This window comes from Psammomys obesus, unplaced genomic scaffold (assembly GCF_907164565.1).
Source record: "Psammomys obesus unplaced genomic scaffold, mPsaObe1.curated_primary_1811, whole genome shotgun sequence".
Taxonomy (NCBI): domain Eukaryota; kingdom Metazoa; phylum Chordata; class Mammalia; order Rodentia; family Muridae; genus Psammomys; species Psammomys obesus.
In genome coordinates, this window is record NW_026586383.1 from 10,225,916 (window position 1) to 10,242,236 (window position 16,321).

At 54.8% G+C, this 16,321-nt stretch overlaps 1 protein-coding gene across 10 annotated transcripts in view; it reads left to right on the plus strand.

The window, feature by feature from the left end:
• Positions 1–14,506, plus strand: part of Trak1 (trafficking kinesin protein 1) — an 86,672-nt gene extending 72,166 nt beyond the window's left edge. For 5 of the 10 annotated variants that reach the window (XM_055601765.1, XM_055601757.1, XM_055601762.1 and 2 more), the window contains 3 exons: positions 1,193–1,540; positions 9,091–9,193; positions 11,978–14,506. In XM_055601765.1, the coding sequence (XP_055457740.1) occupies positions 1,193–1,540; positions 9,091–9,193; positions 11,978–12,737 (1,211 nt within the window). In that variant the 3' untranslated portion in view covers positions 12,738–14,506. The remainder of the gene's footprint in view (positions 1–1,192; positions 1,541–9,090; positions 9,194–11,977) is intronic. The other 5 variants (XM_055601766.1, XM_055601759.1, XM_055601760.1 and 2 more) reach the window with 2 other exon arrangements.
• The last annotated feature ends 1,815 nt before the right edge of the window (positions 14,507–16,321 follow it).

A 16,321-nucleotide genomic window follows, 5' to 3' on the forward strand; every position in this document is an offset into this window, starting at 1 on the left:
TTATTGTTGTTCCTTTTGCATGGAGTCCTTTTTACTCCATTCAGTAGCCCCAGCCTATAAGGAGGATGTGATGCATATCCTTAAAACTGGTTTGGACCTTGAAGGGGTGTTGAGGGTGCTAGTTTCAAGATGTGTTCATTTCTTCTTTTTTAATTTTAAGTGGAATTGAAATAGTCCATTTTCAGAATCTTTCTAAGACTTCCATGGCACGTGTCTGGCTGGGGCTGGCCCCCGCCCACCCCAGCCAACCTCCTGTCTCTCCTCCCAGCTTAGGAGACAGATGGCTGCTGGCATCTTCCATGCCCTTTCCTCGGTCCTGCTCTCGGGGATTTGCTAAGCCAGCAAGCAGCCTTGGGTGCTGCTAGCCACAGTGCCTCTGTCTGGAGCACGAGGCCCAGCTGTTTGTGGCCATGTACATTGCAGTGACTTCTTTGTAGAACAGGGCTGGGAATTCCAGCCTCCTGGGCCTTCTGCCAGATGCTGGCACCCTGCAGGGTATGACAGGTGCCAGGGGCTGGGCAGAAATGTGGAGCCCAGCAGCAGGCTCACTGAGGTGCCGCTTCGCTTCTCAGCACCCGGGCTCTCAGACACTGCTGGCCCCTGGGCACCTCTCTTGGTAGAGCACCCAGGACACCTGAGGTCATCAGGGACACAGTCTGGTGATATTACAAACCGGGGCTGACACCTGAGCCCCGGGATCCGGTGTCTCCTTGGAGATGGCTCCTCTGCTCAGGCGCCTGTGACTTCTTTCCTCATGTCCCCTCCTCACCTCGTGGTTCCTCCACTCTCCTAACGTAGCTCCCATGTGCGGGTGGCTCTGGTGTGGGGGTTGGCAGGCTTGTCCAGAGCATCCTGTGGCTTCGTGGTCCCTCGTCGTTCTCATGCTGTTTTTAGAAGCTTCCTGTGACTGTTGACCACCCTCTTCTGTCAGCACAATGATGGGTTAAGTTTGGGGCTTGGCGCTGGGTGGTTTGAGATGCTTTGTTACCGGACATCGTGGGCACACGGCACGTAGCGTGATTTTCCTTTTGAAAGTGTTGGTTCTTTACAGTGTCCCTCCCCTGGTGTGGCAGGACACACTGCTGTCCATTCCCTCCCAAGCTCAGCCTCGCACGGAGCCTCTGACGGTGGGACACATTGGCCCTGGCTGGCGTCCTAACCCTCCCTTCTCCCCTCTCTGTTCTCCCACAAGGTTCGGCCACACTTCACCACTGGCAGCAACTGGCCCAGCCTCATCTTGGGGGCATCCTGGACCCCCGTCCTGGTGTGGTCACCAAGGGCTTCCGGACTCTGGACGTTGACCTGGAAGAAGTGTACTGCCTTAACGACTTTGAGGAAGACGACACAGGTGACCACATTTCTCTCATGGGCCTAGCTACCTCCACGCCAGTTCAGCACCTGGGAACCTCAGGTGAGAGGTCCCGAGCACGTGTGGCTGTCTCAGGCACCAGAAGTCACCCCAGCCAGCCTCAGGCTGCCCCAGAGGAGATGCAGAGGCCACCAGCGCCAGCGGGCCTGGAGGACGAGGAGGAGGGGTCTGGTGAGGGCGCCTCAATTAGTCCTGTAAACCTGACACCTCCACAGGAGGCAGAGTTGTGGGCCTTGCTCACCTCTGTTCCTGGCACCACCCGTAGTAACTCCATGTCTGTAGCTTCCGCTCGTCTGTGTGGGTGACAGAACGCCTTCCCCTTGTCACACTCTGTTTTAAAAGCAGAGCGACTCCTCCGCCATCATGGAGTGGGAGCAGGAGAGGCTGCTAAAAAATGGGTTACGGGCCTGAGAGCAGGCACGCCCGGCTGTTACGGCCATCCTGCCCTGATCTGAGGGGCCGGGTCCCATGCCCTCTTTGGGTTTCCTAACTGAGCGAGCGGACAATTTTAGGGAAATGGTGACGAGTGAGAGGCCGTAGGATTTGTGAAAATCAGACAGAAGGGCAGGGAGTGGTGGCTTGGCTTAACGTCAGTGTGGGAAGGGGCGCGTGCAGTTTTCATGTATTCAGAATGGATCCTAAGAAGTGTTTAGTGACACTAACCCAGAGGAGGCTAGGGGCTCCAGGTAGTCCCCATCCCACCGCCAGGTCAGCCACGTGACCACTCGTGGGGACCTTGAGCCTCTGTGCTGGGATGGAAAGTTTGTGCTCAGGGCTCCTGGAACCTCTGAGAGTTACATGGTCACTGTCTGTCTTGGACATCCCAGCTCCTTGTGCTGAGAAGACAAGGAACTTAGGGTGAAAGAGGAACAAAGAATGACCCCTGGGCTGTCAGCCTCATGGCACCCCAGGTCACTAGACGCAAAGAGAGGATATTCCTCGTTCTGCCTTACAACTTTTAGAGGCCATGACACCTGCCATGACATCCAAGGAGGGACAGAGCCAGGCTTCAGTGTGTCTGATGTCCCCAGGTTAACTGAAGGGCTTGGCCTGGTCCAACTCTTTCTTTTAATGTCAACTTTAAAGGTGTCATCACAAAATTTATGTTTAAAGTTTTTAAAGTAAGTTACCAAGTGAAGGTGCAGAGGAAATGAGAAGGTTATCCTGTGAGAGCCACACACTCAGGCTGCTGGGGTCTGCTTATAATCCAGGGAGCTGAGGCAGGAGGATCTAAAGTTCAAGGTCAGGCTGGACTATAACTGAAAACAAAAGGACAGGACAGCAAGCTGCAACTGTTACTCGCCCTTTGTTATCAACCCTTTGTTATCAACGCTGGGTCTCCTCTGAAGGCGGTCATACCAGTGTCTGGCTGACTCGCCTAATGACCCCACCCCTGGCTGAACCTTGACTTGAAGAGAGCCAGATACACACAGAGCAGAAACTGTAGAAGAATCAGGCTCATTGATCAGGCTGCTGGGGCTCATTCAGAAGGGACCCCCACGGAGGGGAGAGCTCCAGAGAGCTTGGGTCCCAGGGTTGGGGGGTGGAGGGAAGCTCTTCTATGATGCACCATGCAGAGGGAAGGTATGCAGAGCACGTGGCTTTTTCTCCACAATGACACAACCGTTCTGCTCCCAGGAGGAGGGCATGATTCTGCCAGCCTGAGCCACGCTGGGTACCCCAAATGTTCCTTGTGCACAGTTGGGGCATCAGTCGCCATGGGAAGGCCTGGAGCTCCACAGTCTTGGGATTTAGGTCCCACTGGCCTGGGCCTTTCTGGTCTAGCCTGGCATGTGAGCTGGCAGGAGGGTGATCAGAAGGCAGCTGACCATGTGGCTCCCAACTGCTGCTGAGCAGAGGTGAAGTGTGGAAGCCGCACCATGTAGACGGTTTTATTAATATATTTTAATGTGTCTTCAGAAGCAGCATTTGATTTTTTTAATCCCACGTCTTAAGGATGGTTCCATGTTGTTGTGTTGTAAATAATCTAGAAGATTAAAATGGACTGTTGAAAACTTTTAGGTCATAGTTTTACTTCATTTTAATGACTGCTTATGTTCTGAGTTTATACAGAAAGCGCTTTTTTCAGAATGCTCATCACCTGGCCAGGACTCTTTTAGTTGATGGTTGAGGACAGCCTGCTTTTGGGAAAGGGCTCATTAAGCCCAGTTGGTAGCTGGTTGGGTAGAGTGTGCCATGGGATTTAGCTCAGTTAAATTCTCCTAAAGATTCACTCACAGGGGAGGAAAAGACGGATTAAAGCAGCACCAGAGATGAATCGGAGGTGCCTTCACCTGTCACACGGGACGGTCTTGCCCGGAGGCTGCCCTGCAGACCCTGTGCTCCTGTACTGTACAGGCTCACAACTGGGCCCCAAGATCCTGGCATCAGCGCGCACCGTGAGGACCACGCTCACTGCAGACAGACCTGAATCCCATCTACATCTTAAGCCCTAGGACTGCCCGAGGCTGAAGCCAGGAAATAGCTTTTTGCCACTTCTGTATCCAAAATTCAGATCCAAGTTGTGCTCAGGACCATTTGTGGAGTTAAGGAATATAAAGAATAGCCCAGCGTAAAAGAGTCTGGCCAGTGCCGCATAGCTTCTGCTCGCTCAGCCACAGGGCGGGTGCCTTGAGGGAGCCCTCCTCCCTTCTCTGCTGCACTCCATCCGCCCATCCACAGGAGAGGGTCCAGACAGGCTTGTGAGAAGGAACTGGCCTAGTGACCCTGTGGGTCTGGGTGGGGAGGCGTCCGTTGGTTCATGGACCTGGAAGCCCTGGCAGAGGGCAGTCCCTCCCCTGTGCTGCATGGCATGGGGACATTTTCCCATCTCACATAGTGAAGGGTCCGCTCTCAGCTGCCTGGGTCAGGTCATGCTAAGAAAGTCCGAGGGCTTCTTCTAAGAGCATTGGGTGAACTGAGAACAGGCCAGCTGCAGCCGGAAGGAGAGCCGTGGAGCAAGTGGAAGAGCTGCTTCCTCAGAAGCAGACAGTGGAGGCTCTGCTGACCATGGAAGCCTTCTCTTTGGCGTGCTCACCCCATGCCGCAGGGTCCATGTGTCCCTCCCGTGTGGACAGGCCTTTAAGGGCACTCAGGTATTCAGACAAGGACTGGGAGACCCACGCAGGCAGGATCCCCACTAGCCGCTCTGTCAGTCCCAGAAGGTAATCAGCCAGTGGTGTGGAATTTGGCCTTGTTGGAGGAAAAAGATCCAGAGAGAGTTTTGCGTTTACTTCTTTGAGAGTTTTCTTTCCTCCAGAGGCTTCTGCAAAGGCGCTCAGCAGCTTCCTGCCCCTCTGCAGGTGCTGTGAAGTGGTTCTTCTAATTCATATATGTTTTTGTGGTGAAACTGACAGCAGTTTGCTGTGGTGAGAATAGAATTTTTAAGTTCATAGGAACTAAATATCAGTTGTACAGATCCAGAAGATCTTATGATTCTGTTCAGCTCCATAATGGAGCCTTCCAGAAAACCTATCAAACTGAGGTCCACCGTCAGGGAGCCAGAGGCCTTCATAGAGCCTCAGGACCAGGTAGGGCCGTGTCAAAGAAATGCTCAGGAAGAGAGTAAAGCGGGTACCAAGGGAAGCCAAGAGCTGAGAACTCGGGAAGTTTTGCCAATGACATATCACAATTAATGGTGTAGAGCCGCTTTTATCGCAGGGCGGGGCGGACATCTGCCATCCCAGCACTCAGGTGGCTGGGACGGGATTGTGAATTCAAAGGCTAGCCTGAGCTACATAACAAGACTGTGTGTCAAAAAGCTCTGCAGGGTCCCTTTTGAAAGCAGTGCGACAGTGTCGGTGTGCTGAGGAAAGCACATCCTTCCCCGAGTGAATGACCACGGCTGCTGGCTCATGGGCTTACAGAGCTCTCTAAACGTCACCTTTCAAGGCACTGCTACATTATTTTACGTTCTGTGCCTGACGTTTGTCCTTTTGGGAAGAATTCTAAAACATTGCTTCCGCTTCGTTCTGGTTCATGAACATGAATCTCACGTAGTTGGGAGGCAGGGCGGCCCCGGTGCCTGGGCAGGGCAGACCATCTGGGCATTCTCAAAAACAGAGAAGAACCTGCTCATGCGCTGTGGCTCCCTGCAAACCAGGGAGCTGAAGACGGCAGGTTTGCTTTGCTGGATAGGAAAGGTTGCCCCTGGGTACCGCTGGTGTACATGGCGGGTCCCAGTCACGACAGCGGCTTCACATCTACAAGGTCAAGCCCAGAAAGAGGGGTATGCTTCTTTCACCCCAGTTCCCTACTTCCCAGAGTATAGAAGGCACTCTGCCCTGTGAGGATGACGTCCCTTTGTCAAGATTTTCAGATACATTTGAAAGAACATTGACAGTTTTGGATTATTTATGTGATTTTTAAGACATGACTTGGGCTGAAGCTGTGGTTCTGTGGGTGGAGCACCTCTTTAATGTGCATGAAGCCCCAGGTTCCCTGGTGTACCCCTGCAGTCTCAGCACTCGGGAGGGACAGGCTGGAGGATCAGAAGTTCAAGGTCATCCTTGGCTGCACAGTGAGCTAGGCAGCTTGGGACACCGCCCCTACCTCAAAGCAAGATATAGCTTGAGAGTGTGTCAGGACCAGTGTTTCCCCGTCCTTAGAGGTCTCTGAAATAGCCTGGGTTTGGGTCAGATCTCAAGACCCCAGTTGCAGCCAAGGGCTTCAGTGCCTCCATGGCTCCTTGAGGGTTCCCTAAGGACTGGCTTCTAGGATGCCTCAGAGAGGAAAATGCTTACTCAGCATGCTGTCAGCATGCCTCTCCCCAGAGGACCGAGAAAAGGAATGGCTGAATGGAACCTGTGTCCAGTGCAGCTGTCCAGTCGGCAGCATCCTGTGACCTTTCAATCTCTGCAGGCCCCTGAGCTCAGCTGAGCAGCCCCACCCACCATGCTGCTTTCCTCTCAGTGACAGTCCTGGGAGGCGGCAGCAGCCTCCCTGGTTTATGTAGCTCAGCCCCTAACTCTGTTGGAGACTCAGGGATGTGCCAGGGATGACAGCCACCGTGGGGCCCAGGTGCCTCCAGGCGGAAGCAATGCAGGCTGCATCAGCAAGCCAGGAGCAGAGTGGGCCTCAGCCTGCCCACACCCTCCAGCACAGCTGGGTAAGGGGCGTGTGCCTGTGGCACACTGGTCAGCTGTGGGTCCCTGTAGATCTCTGATGACCAAGGGTGAGTTGACTTTAAAGCTCGCCAGTGCTTATGTCCGTGTCAAAACCTGTAGACAAAGAACTAAACGTCAGGATCGGGGCTGTTAAAGAGAAATCCGGTTCTCTGTGAAAAGATCAACACTCCTGGTGGTCAGCTGACCAAGCAGGGTTAGCGCAGGAGCACTGGAGGTGCCTGTCTTGCCCAGTTCCTAACGGTGACCTTGAACCTGCTTGACACGTGCTGCTCAGCCTCATGCTGTGGTCAGGTATGTCTGTCTGTGCCTCACCATGCTGGAGGCCCACAGTCAGGCCGAGGTGAGTCAGGACTTCATCAGGAGGTTGCAGTGGTTGTTCCAAGGAACGCCATCTTTTGCACCCTCAGAACGAAGCCTGGGAGATAAACAGTTTGAACTTGCCCTTGTGCTGGGCTTTGTGCTTCGGTGTGCGGCGTGGGCCTGGTGACTCCGGTGTTGAACTCAAGACCCAGCTCTGCCAGGCGTGTTCTCTTCTCTTCCAGAGCTGTGGCTCTGGGCCCTTCCCGGGGAAACTCACTGTCTCTGTTGTGTCCCAAGGAAGGGAGGCGCAGCTGCGTCCCGGCAGCCCATGGTGACCCCGAGAGGCCGAGCTCGCAGACGTCCCAGTGGTACTGTGGAGGGGCCGCATCTCAGCTTTGGCTCTTCAGACAATCAGTCCCCTTGGTCTTCAAAGCTGTCCATTGCTCCTGGGGAGTGGGCGTGTAAATTTTTAGCAGCCTTTTCTTATCTCCCAAACCCATTTGGAGGTGATGGGTTTACTTCCGATGATTCACCTCCGTCTCTAGAATGACCTTCTCCCAGACTGCACACCTAATGGGCTGGGAGGGGCAGCCACACATCGTGGCCACGACCTCAAGCGGGCTGCACATCAAACCTTAATCCTGTCTCGTTGGATTCTTGTTTGACTGCCACCCGCTTCTACCATTGAGCCTTAGTGATCTGTCAACTCCTTTTCCTCTCTGCCTTTCCCAAATAACCCTCCTCTTGGGCTTCCTGTTGGTCTTTCTCCTGGACGTTGTCACCTTCCAAGACTTGTGATTGTTTGGTCGCCTTCTCTCCATAGCTTGATCCATCTTTTGTTGGCTCTCTCGGCCCTTTCTCAGTTACGACCTCAGGACCCACCGTAGCAATAAAGCCGGGGGTCAGAGGCGCTTTCTGTGTCTCATTGCTGTGTGTCACTGTGCCTCCGGCTAAGCCTCCTCCTGGTCCTGTGCTGGCTGCTGCCCAGGTGTCATGGGTGGAACACAGCTGGCTGGCCCTGGTGTCCCAGGCCGTCTGGGACAGAGCTGGGTGGTGCTGCCCACAGACACACTGCCTTCGAGCTGCCTCCTGCCACCTTCACTGGTTTGTGCTCTGCTTTGTGCCCCTGCTTTTGATCTGTGTCTCCAGCATACCCCGACTCGTCCTTTTTTTTTTTTCTCTTTTTTTCTGCTTCATTTGGTTTCTAGTTTTCATTTAAGACATAGCCAGAATTTTTTTTTTTTTTTTCCTTTTCAAACGACCAAGAGAAAATGTACCACGGGAGGATTCTCATTGAATCTTCATGGCCGTTGAGTCTCTTGGCCTCTGAGTCTGGAGTCTTTCCCCAGGGGCTGAGCGATGCAGGGCTGCAGGCTGGGGCACGTCCAGGACTCCGTCATGCGTGTGTTTGATGCACACACCCCACATTTGTTTTTCTCCCCCCCCCCCCATGCTCAAGTTATGAGTTAGGACGACCCTGGCAGTCATGACGTCTTAGATTCTCAGTCCCTCGCTGGCTCTCTGGTGCATGGTCCTAACGCTCCTGTGATTTGCTTTGCTCCATCCTGTCCTCAGCCGCCCTAACAACAGCAGTCTCGGAGCATTCAAAGGAGGCCATGTTGTCTCAGGTCGAGCAAGAACGGGTGTCGTAGAGATGGTGGGAGAGACAGCTGCAGAGTGTGGGAGGGGCTGGGGGGCTGACCAGACTGGCTCCTAGAACTCCCGTGCGCTGTTGGGGCCGCTGAGGACACCCCCACCCTGACCATCGCTGTGGACAGTAGTGGAACCAGCTTCCCTGAGCCCCTTTGCTGTGAATAGAAGAGGGGGCCGTGTGAACTTTGCCCTGCTTCCAGGAACCATGCGCCTCTCCTGCCCGCTCCACCTCTTCCCCTGGGCAGACATTGGTGCTTGCTTGCCAGTGTAAAGAAATACACAGTAGTCGTGCGGGAAGAAAGCAGATCTGAGCTCCGAGGAAAACTAAAGTTACCCATGAAGGCCTCTTGGCCCTCCCTGTTCCCGGGAACTGGGTCCACTACTAGCCCAAGAACTCCGATGGGGAGCCCTGTCCGGATTGGGCTGGAAGCTGGGATTTGATGCTCTGCAGACCGGTGCTCAAAAGCATGGTTGTTTTTGAGGGGCCACCTCCAGCCAGAACATCGGTACCTCAGCCTCCTTGCCCAGATAATCCGACGGGGTCGCCCTCACCGCTCATGGCAGCGGAGGGTCCTGCTGGGTTTCTCCTCCGTCGTACTTTACCCAGATGCCAGGAATGAGTCTGTTCTTCTCCTCCTCCAGCGCACCACCCTGGGAAGTGCATGTCACAGACCAACTCCACCTTCACCTTCACCACCTGCCGCATCCTGCACCCTTCAGATGAGCTCACTCGGGTCACGCCAAGGTAAGAGGCCCTGGCCCTGGGGTGGGTGGAAACGGGAATGTCGTTTCTCACAAGGAAGGTCTGATCAAAGTCAGGGGGTCATCGAAGGCCAACCCCAAGCCGGGTGTGGTGGCGCTCACCTCTAATCCCAGGATTTGGGAAACAGAGGCAGCTGGATCTCAAGAGTTCAAGGCCAGCCTGGTCAATGTGCTGAGTTCCAGGAGAGCCAGAGGTAGCCTAGCCTGTGTGGTGAGGTCCTGGCCAGAGAGACTGTTCCCGTCTCAAATGCCAGGTAGATGGAGCCTAAGGAAAAATACCTAAGGTTGACCTCTGCCATCTGCAAACACACAGGCACTCCTGCGCCCACACCTGTGCGTGCGCTCCTGTGCACGCGCACACACAGCCAAATGCTTAAGAGTCTTATGGATGTTTGTAGCCACCTATTCTGTCTGTCTTTCTGAACCTTGTTTGTTCAGATTCAGGGTCGGCAGGGGCCTGGAAAACCTGCTTTCGCCGCCCTCTGGGCGGCTGTAGTGTGGATTCTCTCTCACCTGGCCGAGGCCAGCATCTCCCCGGGCCCTGGGGCTGGGTCGGCGGGATTGCAATGGAGCGTGGAGCTCTTTCACGGTAGAGTGAGTGAGCTCTGTAGAAGCCTTTACCTCCCTGGAGCCAGCTCGGGGACCACACGTCACAGCCAGACTCTAATGGCCAGTGTGAAAAGGCTCTTTGGCAGAGCCACACGCACACGGTGGCTCACTTCCCTCTGGTGACCATCTGGAGAGCTGCTGGTCTGTTTGGCTTCCCTTCCCACCTTCCCACACAGAAGAGTGACACACACACACCGCCACGCACACACACCACTTTCTTTGTGACAAGGTCAAGTAAGATCCCAGAGTTGATGGATGGAGTCAGGGAGGGAGGGGAGAAGGGCCAGCTCAAGGGGAGCAGCCACCCCAGGGAGCACCTTACACTGAATAATTCTCCACAGGTCTGGTGAGGATGGCGACGAAGAGCTGAGAGGAGATGTAGGGCAGAGAGTCTGAGCCCACGGGCAAGGCAGGGGGTGAGCGCACGGCCAACGGAGCCTGCTCCTGCAGGGCCACGCCGGTGGGGCTGTGTGTGCGACGGTGGCTGCCACTAACTCGGGGACGGAGGCTTTGAGGTTTCTCTGTGCTGTGCCTGGTTAACGTGGCCTTGACCATGTCTAACCCAGCTAAACCCCAGACCAGCCGAGTGTCAGCACTAATGAAGGTCTAACCAAGGGTCTCACCCAGCGGGATCCCTGGATTTCTGCTTTGTTCTATGCCTTGCCGCCCCAGGAGATGCTGATTTCCAGGCCATGACTTTGTTGAGAAGAGGTTGTTTTAAAGCCACAGAGCACTCATGTCCCTTGTGAGGCTAAGTGGCTAAATGCGTGTTTTTGGCTGAAGCCACAGGCCACAGATGGCCTCCTAGTGTGTCCTCCCTCAGAAATCCGACGTGGCCATGGTGGGAACCAGGAAAGCCTTAGAAGTGAGGAGTAGGTGGTCTGTCTTGACGGAATTGGGAAGAAAACAAAAAATTCAACAAAACGGCAGACCTTTGCAGGGATGCCACACCAGTAACCCTGCAGGTCTAGAACAGCCTCACCTTCCAGCAACTGTCAGCGTTTACGGAACCCTTCCCTGCAAGCCCCGCCTTCTCGCCCCAGGAGCTGCTGTGGTCCCTCCCAACGCCGTGCCGTCTCCCCATCCTGATTTCTGTGACAATAGCTGTTCTGTGGTTCCCACCCTGTGTCCAGCAGCCACGGGAGAGGCCACCTAAATGTGGAGCTGCATGGCGCCTTTAGCCATGGGGGGAGGGCTTCTCATCATTCCCAGCACCTTCTCCGGAATGTGTTTCCCCGTCCTTCCAGCTGGCACCTGCCTGGGCCTCCCCTGAGCAGCCTGGGGACAGGTTTCTGTGACTAAGTCCTGGAGACCGCCCAGCTGGCCTGCCTCGAGGGAAGCTGACGTCTGGAGCTGGCAGCCACTGCCGTGGGGCCCGTGAGGCGGCAGCAGTAGGTTCTCCTTGGTCCTCTGCCCTCTCAGAAGTGGGGCAGAGCTCCCTGAAAGGCAGCTTTGTGAACACAGCGTGCTGCTGCCCCCGGCTGCCTGGACCACGGTGCTGGGACTCATGGGTCTCCATCAGCAGGCCATGGCGGACGCCAGTCCTCCTGTCCTTCGGGTGTCAGACACGCCGTGGGCTTTAACTTCACAAATCCTAGGCAGACTGGTCATGTCAGAGGAGCCTCCTTCCTCTGCCCACCCTATCCCAAGTTGTTCGGGCACCGGGAAAAGGGAGCTAGAACATCAAGGGCTGAGTGCTAGGTGGTGACCATTTTTGCTGCTCCTACAAGCTCATATTCAGAGCCTTGGTATCCATTTTTACTCGGGAAGGTCAAGGTTTGGAAAAAGAACTGTTTTGTGTAATTTGGTTGTTAATGGTTCTGCCCTGACAGTGGTGGGGCCCCTTCATGTGTGAGTTCAAACCCAGAAGAGTCCACTCACTAGCCATGTGTGACATTGAGTAAGCCAGCTGACCTTAGAGCCTGCTTTTTTCACACACAAGGAGGTAGCTCTCTGCACCTGCCGGGGCTGGGCAAAGGGCCACGTGCAGCTTCTGTTAACCCTGGAAATGAGGAGCAGATGCAGACAGAGCCACCTGGGGGCAAGCTAAGGTGTCCTCTCCCACCCCACGTTCCTCCTGCACGCCCTGCAGGAGGCTGGGCCACTCATCCTCCAAAGATGTCTTTCTGATGAGTAACCATCCCCTCTTTTCTTTCAGCCTTAACTCGGCCCCGGCTCCAGCTTGTAGCAGCTCCAGCCACCTGAAATCCACACCAGTGGCCACACCGTGCACCCCCCGGAGACTGAGCCTGGCTGAGTCCTTCACGAACGTCCGAGAGTCCACAACCACCATGAGCACGTCCCTGGGGCTCGTGTGGCTGCTGAAGGAGTGGGGTATCTCGGCAGCTGTGTATGACCCCCAGAGTTGGGATAGGGCCGGCAGGGACTCCCTCCTCCACTCCTATGCCCCTAGGATGGCCGTGATCCCATCCACGCCCCCAAACTCCCCTCTGCAGACGCCTGTGGCCTCCCCACCCTCCGTAGAATTCACATGCACGAGCCCTCCCTACAGCAACTTCCTGGCCTCCAAGCCTGCAAGCTCCATCCTGAGGGAGGTGAGGGAAAAGAAGCGCGTGCGGAGCAGCGAGAGCCAGACAGACGTGTCCGTCTCCAACCTCAACCTTGTGGACAAAGTCAGGAGGTTCGGGGTGGCCAGAGCAGTGAACTCAGGGCGAGCCCACATCCCCACCTTGACTGAGGACCAGCCCACCCTGTGTGGAGCCACAGGGCCTGCACAGGCTCTCGTTCCTGGGGGCCCGCTCCCTGAGGGCCTGACTCTGGGGTGCCCCAGTGGCATCCGGCGGAACCGCAGCTTCCCCACCATGGTGGGGTCCAGCGTGCAGATGAGGGCCCCCGTCATCCTCACCTCAGGCATCTTGATGGGTGCTAAGGTCCCCAAGCAGAGCAGCTTGCGGTGAGGCCAGGGTCCTGCCTCCAGATCGGCGTCTCCTGTCTGCTCCCTGCTTCCTGTGCCCTCGAGGACTGCTCCTGAGTTAGATCAACCTTGTGCCTCGTGGGGAGAGTGGGACTCCATGCAGTGTGTTCACAGGACGTGGGGACAGTGCGTCTGCTCTTCTCCAGTCCACAGGAAGCGACACCCTGCAAAGCTGCCCTCCCGTGCGGATGCGCCTGAGCTCACGGGGAAGGTGGTGTCCTTCCTTCCTTCCTTCCTTTTAAGAAGCACTGAGATTCCCAAGGCTGTTCCTATCCCATGGATAGGGATCTGGTGAATTCTGCGGGCAGCCAGCAGAGCTCCTGGCCGGCAGGGAGCTGTTCTCTCTGTTGTCGGTGGCATCACGCTCTGCGCCGCACTGCCCCGATGGACTGTCCGTCCTTCTCTCCGTGTCTCCGACTTGAAGTCACCCGGGGTTTGTCATCAGCTGCCGGGCACAGAGCCTGGCCTGAAAGAATGTATCTACACTCCAATGCGCCACCAGGCAGCCCCTCTGCGTTCGGTGTGATTGATTTTTTTACATTTTTAAACATTTTGTTTGCAGGGAAGTCTCAGTGCTGGCACTTTTTCATGATGTTCTATGACACTGAAATGCAAATGGCGCACACACTAATTTGCTAATGATATAGCTCATTTCTGGGAACCAGAGTCACAGCTGGGTTGATGTCTGACAGTTATCCCTGTAAGGATAGGATCAAGGGGAAAGGGGACAAGATCGTTAAATCCGTACGCAGTGGAGGGGAGGAGCCGAGGCCGCCAGGGTACTCAGCATTGCGTCCTGGGTCAAGGCGAGTCAGACCTGATGGCTGCTCGCCCCTCTCCCCTGTGAAGGGAGCTCAGGCCCCAAGTTAGAGCTCTGTAGCCATTCCCCGGCTGCATTTAATTGTTTCAAAATCGGAATAAGTTTCCTCCCCAACCCCAAGCCCATGGTCTCCTCCTCCCATTTCTGCCCATAGGAAAAGATCAAAGGTGCTTCTGACTGGAAGGCGTGTGAGCAAGTGAGTGGTCTGGGCCCGCCGCTGTCACCCGCTCAGTTGTGGACTTTTATTTATTATCTGTGTGCTGTATTTTAATCGGATGCCGTCTCCTTTCCAACTCTAGCCAGTGTGTGTGTGTGTGTGTGTGTGTGTGTGTGTGTGTGTGTGAGAGAGAGAGAGAGAGAGAGAGAAATCCCAGCCCAGGCATCTTATTTATTTACTTTTGTCTGAGGATGGCTGTCCATCTGTGTCACCTGTCCCAGGGAAGGATAGCGTCCTGTACAAGAAGCTGTCACAGGACCCTCCCCACCCCAGCAAAACATGTGTCTTTGCATTGAGTGAGGGTTACCTTATGTCCACCAGGGATGCTTTGAGACGGTCCCCAAGCAGCAAGCTTCAGTCCCACTATTTCAAACTATTTATTTTCCAAGCACGAGTGTGCTGGCTCATTCTCCGCTCTCCTGTGCTGCCGGAGAGCACTCACTCCAGTAACGTACCTTTTTATTTGAATGTATTTTAAAGCAGTAGCTAGAATAGCAAAGGAAGATGACAACCTTGGCTCTGAACGGACCGTGTCACGGGTTCCAGGAGCCGCCGTCTGCGCCGGAAACACCATCGTCGACACGGCACTTCATGTAGTTAGCAAACCGGCGATCAGCACTGAGAACCACGCCCAGAAAGCGTGTTGGAATGCATCAAGATCAATAACAATCTATTCACTAATGGACATCAATAAAACAAGCTCAAAGGATGGACACCTTTCGTCTTTCACTTACTGTGTCTGTGCATGGGGATACGCACCTGAGTGCAGTTGTTCTTAGATGCCACGAGAGCTCAGTGTGTGCCCTGGAGCTGGAGGCAGTTCTGACTCCAGCCGACACGGGTGCTGGGAGCCAAACTCTGCAAGAGCAGCAAGGGCCACCCCTCCCGCCCTGACATAGCCTTTTCATCAGGAGGTTCACCTCGGAAGAGTTGAAGGTGTTTGGCTCTTTGGGGACAATAAATGAGCGGGGTATCCCTCACACCGTCCCTCTCCTGTCCCCGCCCAACGTAACCTTGCTCCGTGGACAAGTTCCCGGCCAGATGGTCTTTTCAGGGCTGCACAGTGCTCCACTGCTCTCCACAGATCCCTCCCCGTGAGCACACACATGCTTCTGTGAGCCCCTTCCTGTGAACACACCTCTGTGAGCCCCTCCCTGTGAGCACATCCTTCTGTGAGCCCCCGCCCTGTGAACAAATCCTTCTGTGAGCCCGTCCCTCACAGTTGGTCACAGAGTGAACAAAAGCTTTTCCTGTGAGTGATTTCCCACCCAAGATAGCACCAGTGTGTCAAGGAACAGGGCTGTAGAGGAAGACACACGAGACACACTCTGTAAAACCAGTGAAATAGAGAGACACGGGGCGTGCCTTCGTGAGTGTCAGGCCACCATAGGACATTGTGGGGTGTGTAACATGAATGTCAGGAGCATTGTAGAGAGTGACATCATGAATGCTAGTTCAGGACACTGCAAGGGCAGGGCATCATGCATGTTAGGACTGTTGGGGTGGGACGTGAATGTTAGTCACAGGCACTGGGAGTGGAGCATCTCGATTGTCAGGTTCAACTGTTTTGACAATGATGGCCTTGAGCTTGCCGTCTTTGGACGCCTCCACCTTTTTAATTGTGAGGAGGGGTTACTAGCTTTACCATGCGGCTGTGAGTCAGGGGCATTTATCTGAGCAGAGGGAGCAGCTGGTGAGGGGCAGAGTCTGAGGGCAGCACAGTGGCAGGACGGTGTCTGCTTCCTCCTCGCTGTGACCTAGACCTGACAGGAAGCAGTTCAAGGTGGGGAGAGCTTATTTCAGCAGCTCAGAGAGTACAGTCTGTCTATGGGGGAAGGATGGTCGAAGGAGCCTAGGAGACACTGTCACACTGTGCCGGGAGTGAGGCTGGGCTGGCAGACCACAAGGCTCTTCCTTGTGGAGGGAGACACACTCCCTCCAGCTTAAGGCTCCTTCACAACCTTTCTAAACAGCACCACCAGCAGGGAACCCAGTGGGAGGCAGCTCACACTTAAATCATAAGAGAGCAAATGTGGGAGGGAGGGATCTCAGGGCCCCCGTGCTGCCTTCGGCTCCACCCCTCCCTTGTGTTAAACACATCATGATGCAAGAGGGAACATCAGCAAACCTCCAGCCGTGGAACAGGAAATCCCAAGTGTGGAACAGGAAGTTCCTGCCACGCTGCAACTTGGAGGGAAAAGAAACGTTCATGATAAGTCAGTATGATTTTTGGATAGAACAGGGGACCCTCTGAGTTGGGTCCACATGTCTGTATCCTTTTTTGTTCTCAATTCTTTGAGAGTTTCACATATTGTATCTTAATCACATTCACTGGCAGCTCCATAACTCCTTACAGACTCACCTCCATCTCCCAAATCCATATCCCTCCCCCAGCCCAGGTTGTTCAGCCTGAGGACAAGTGGCCCTCAAGAGGCCAAAACAAGAACCAGGAAACAACATTCTTGGTTTTTAGCTCCGAGGAAAGAAAAGGCTAAGCACGCAGTTTGGTGTGAAACCAGACGTGGAGGGG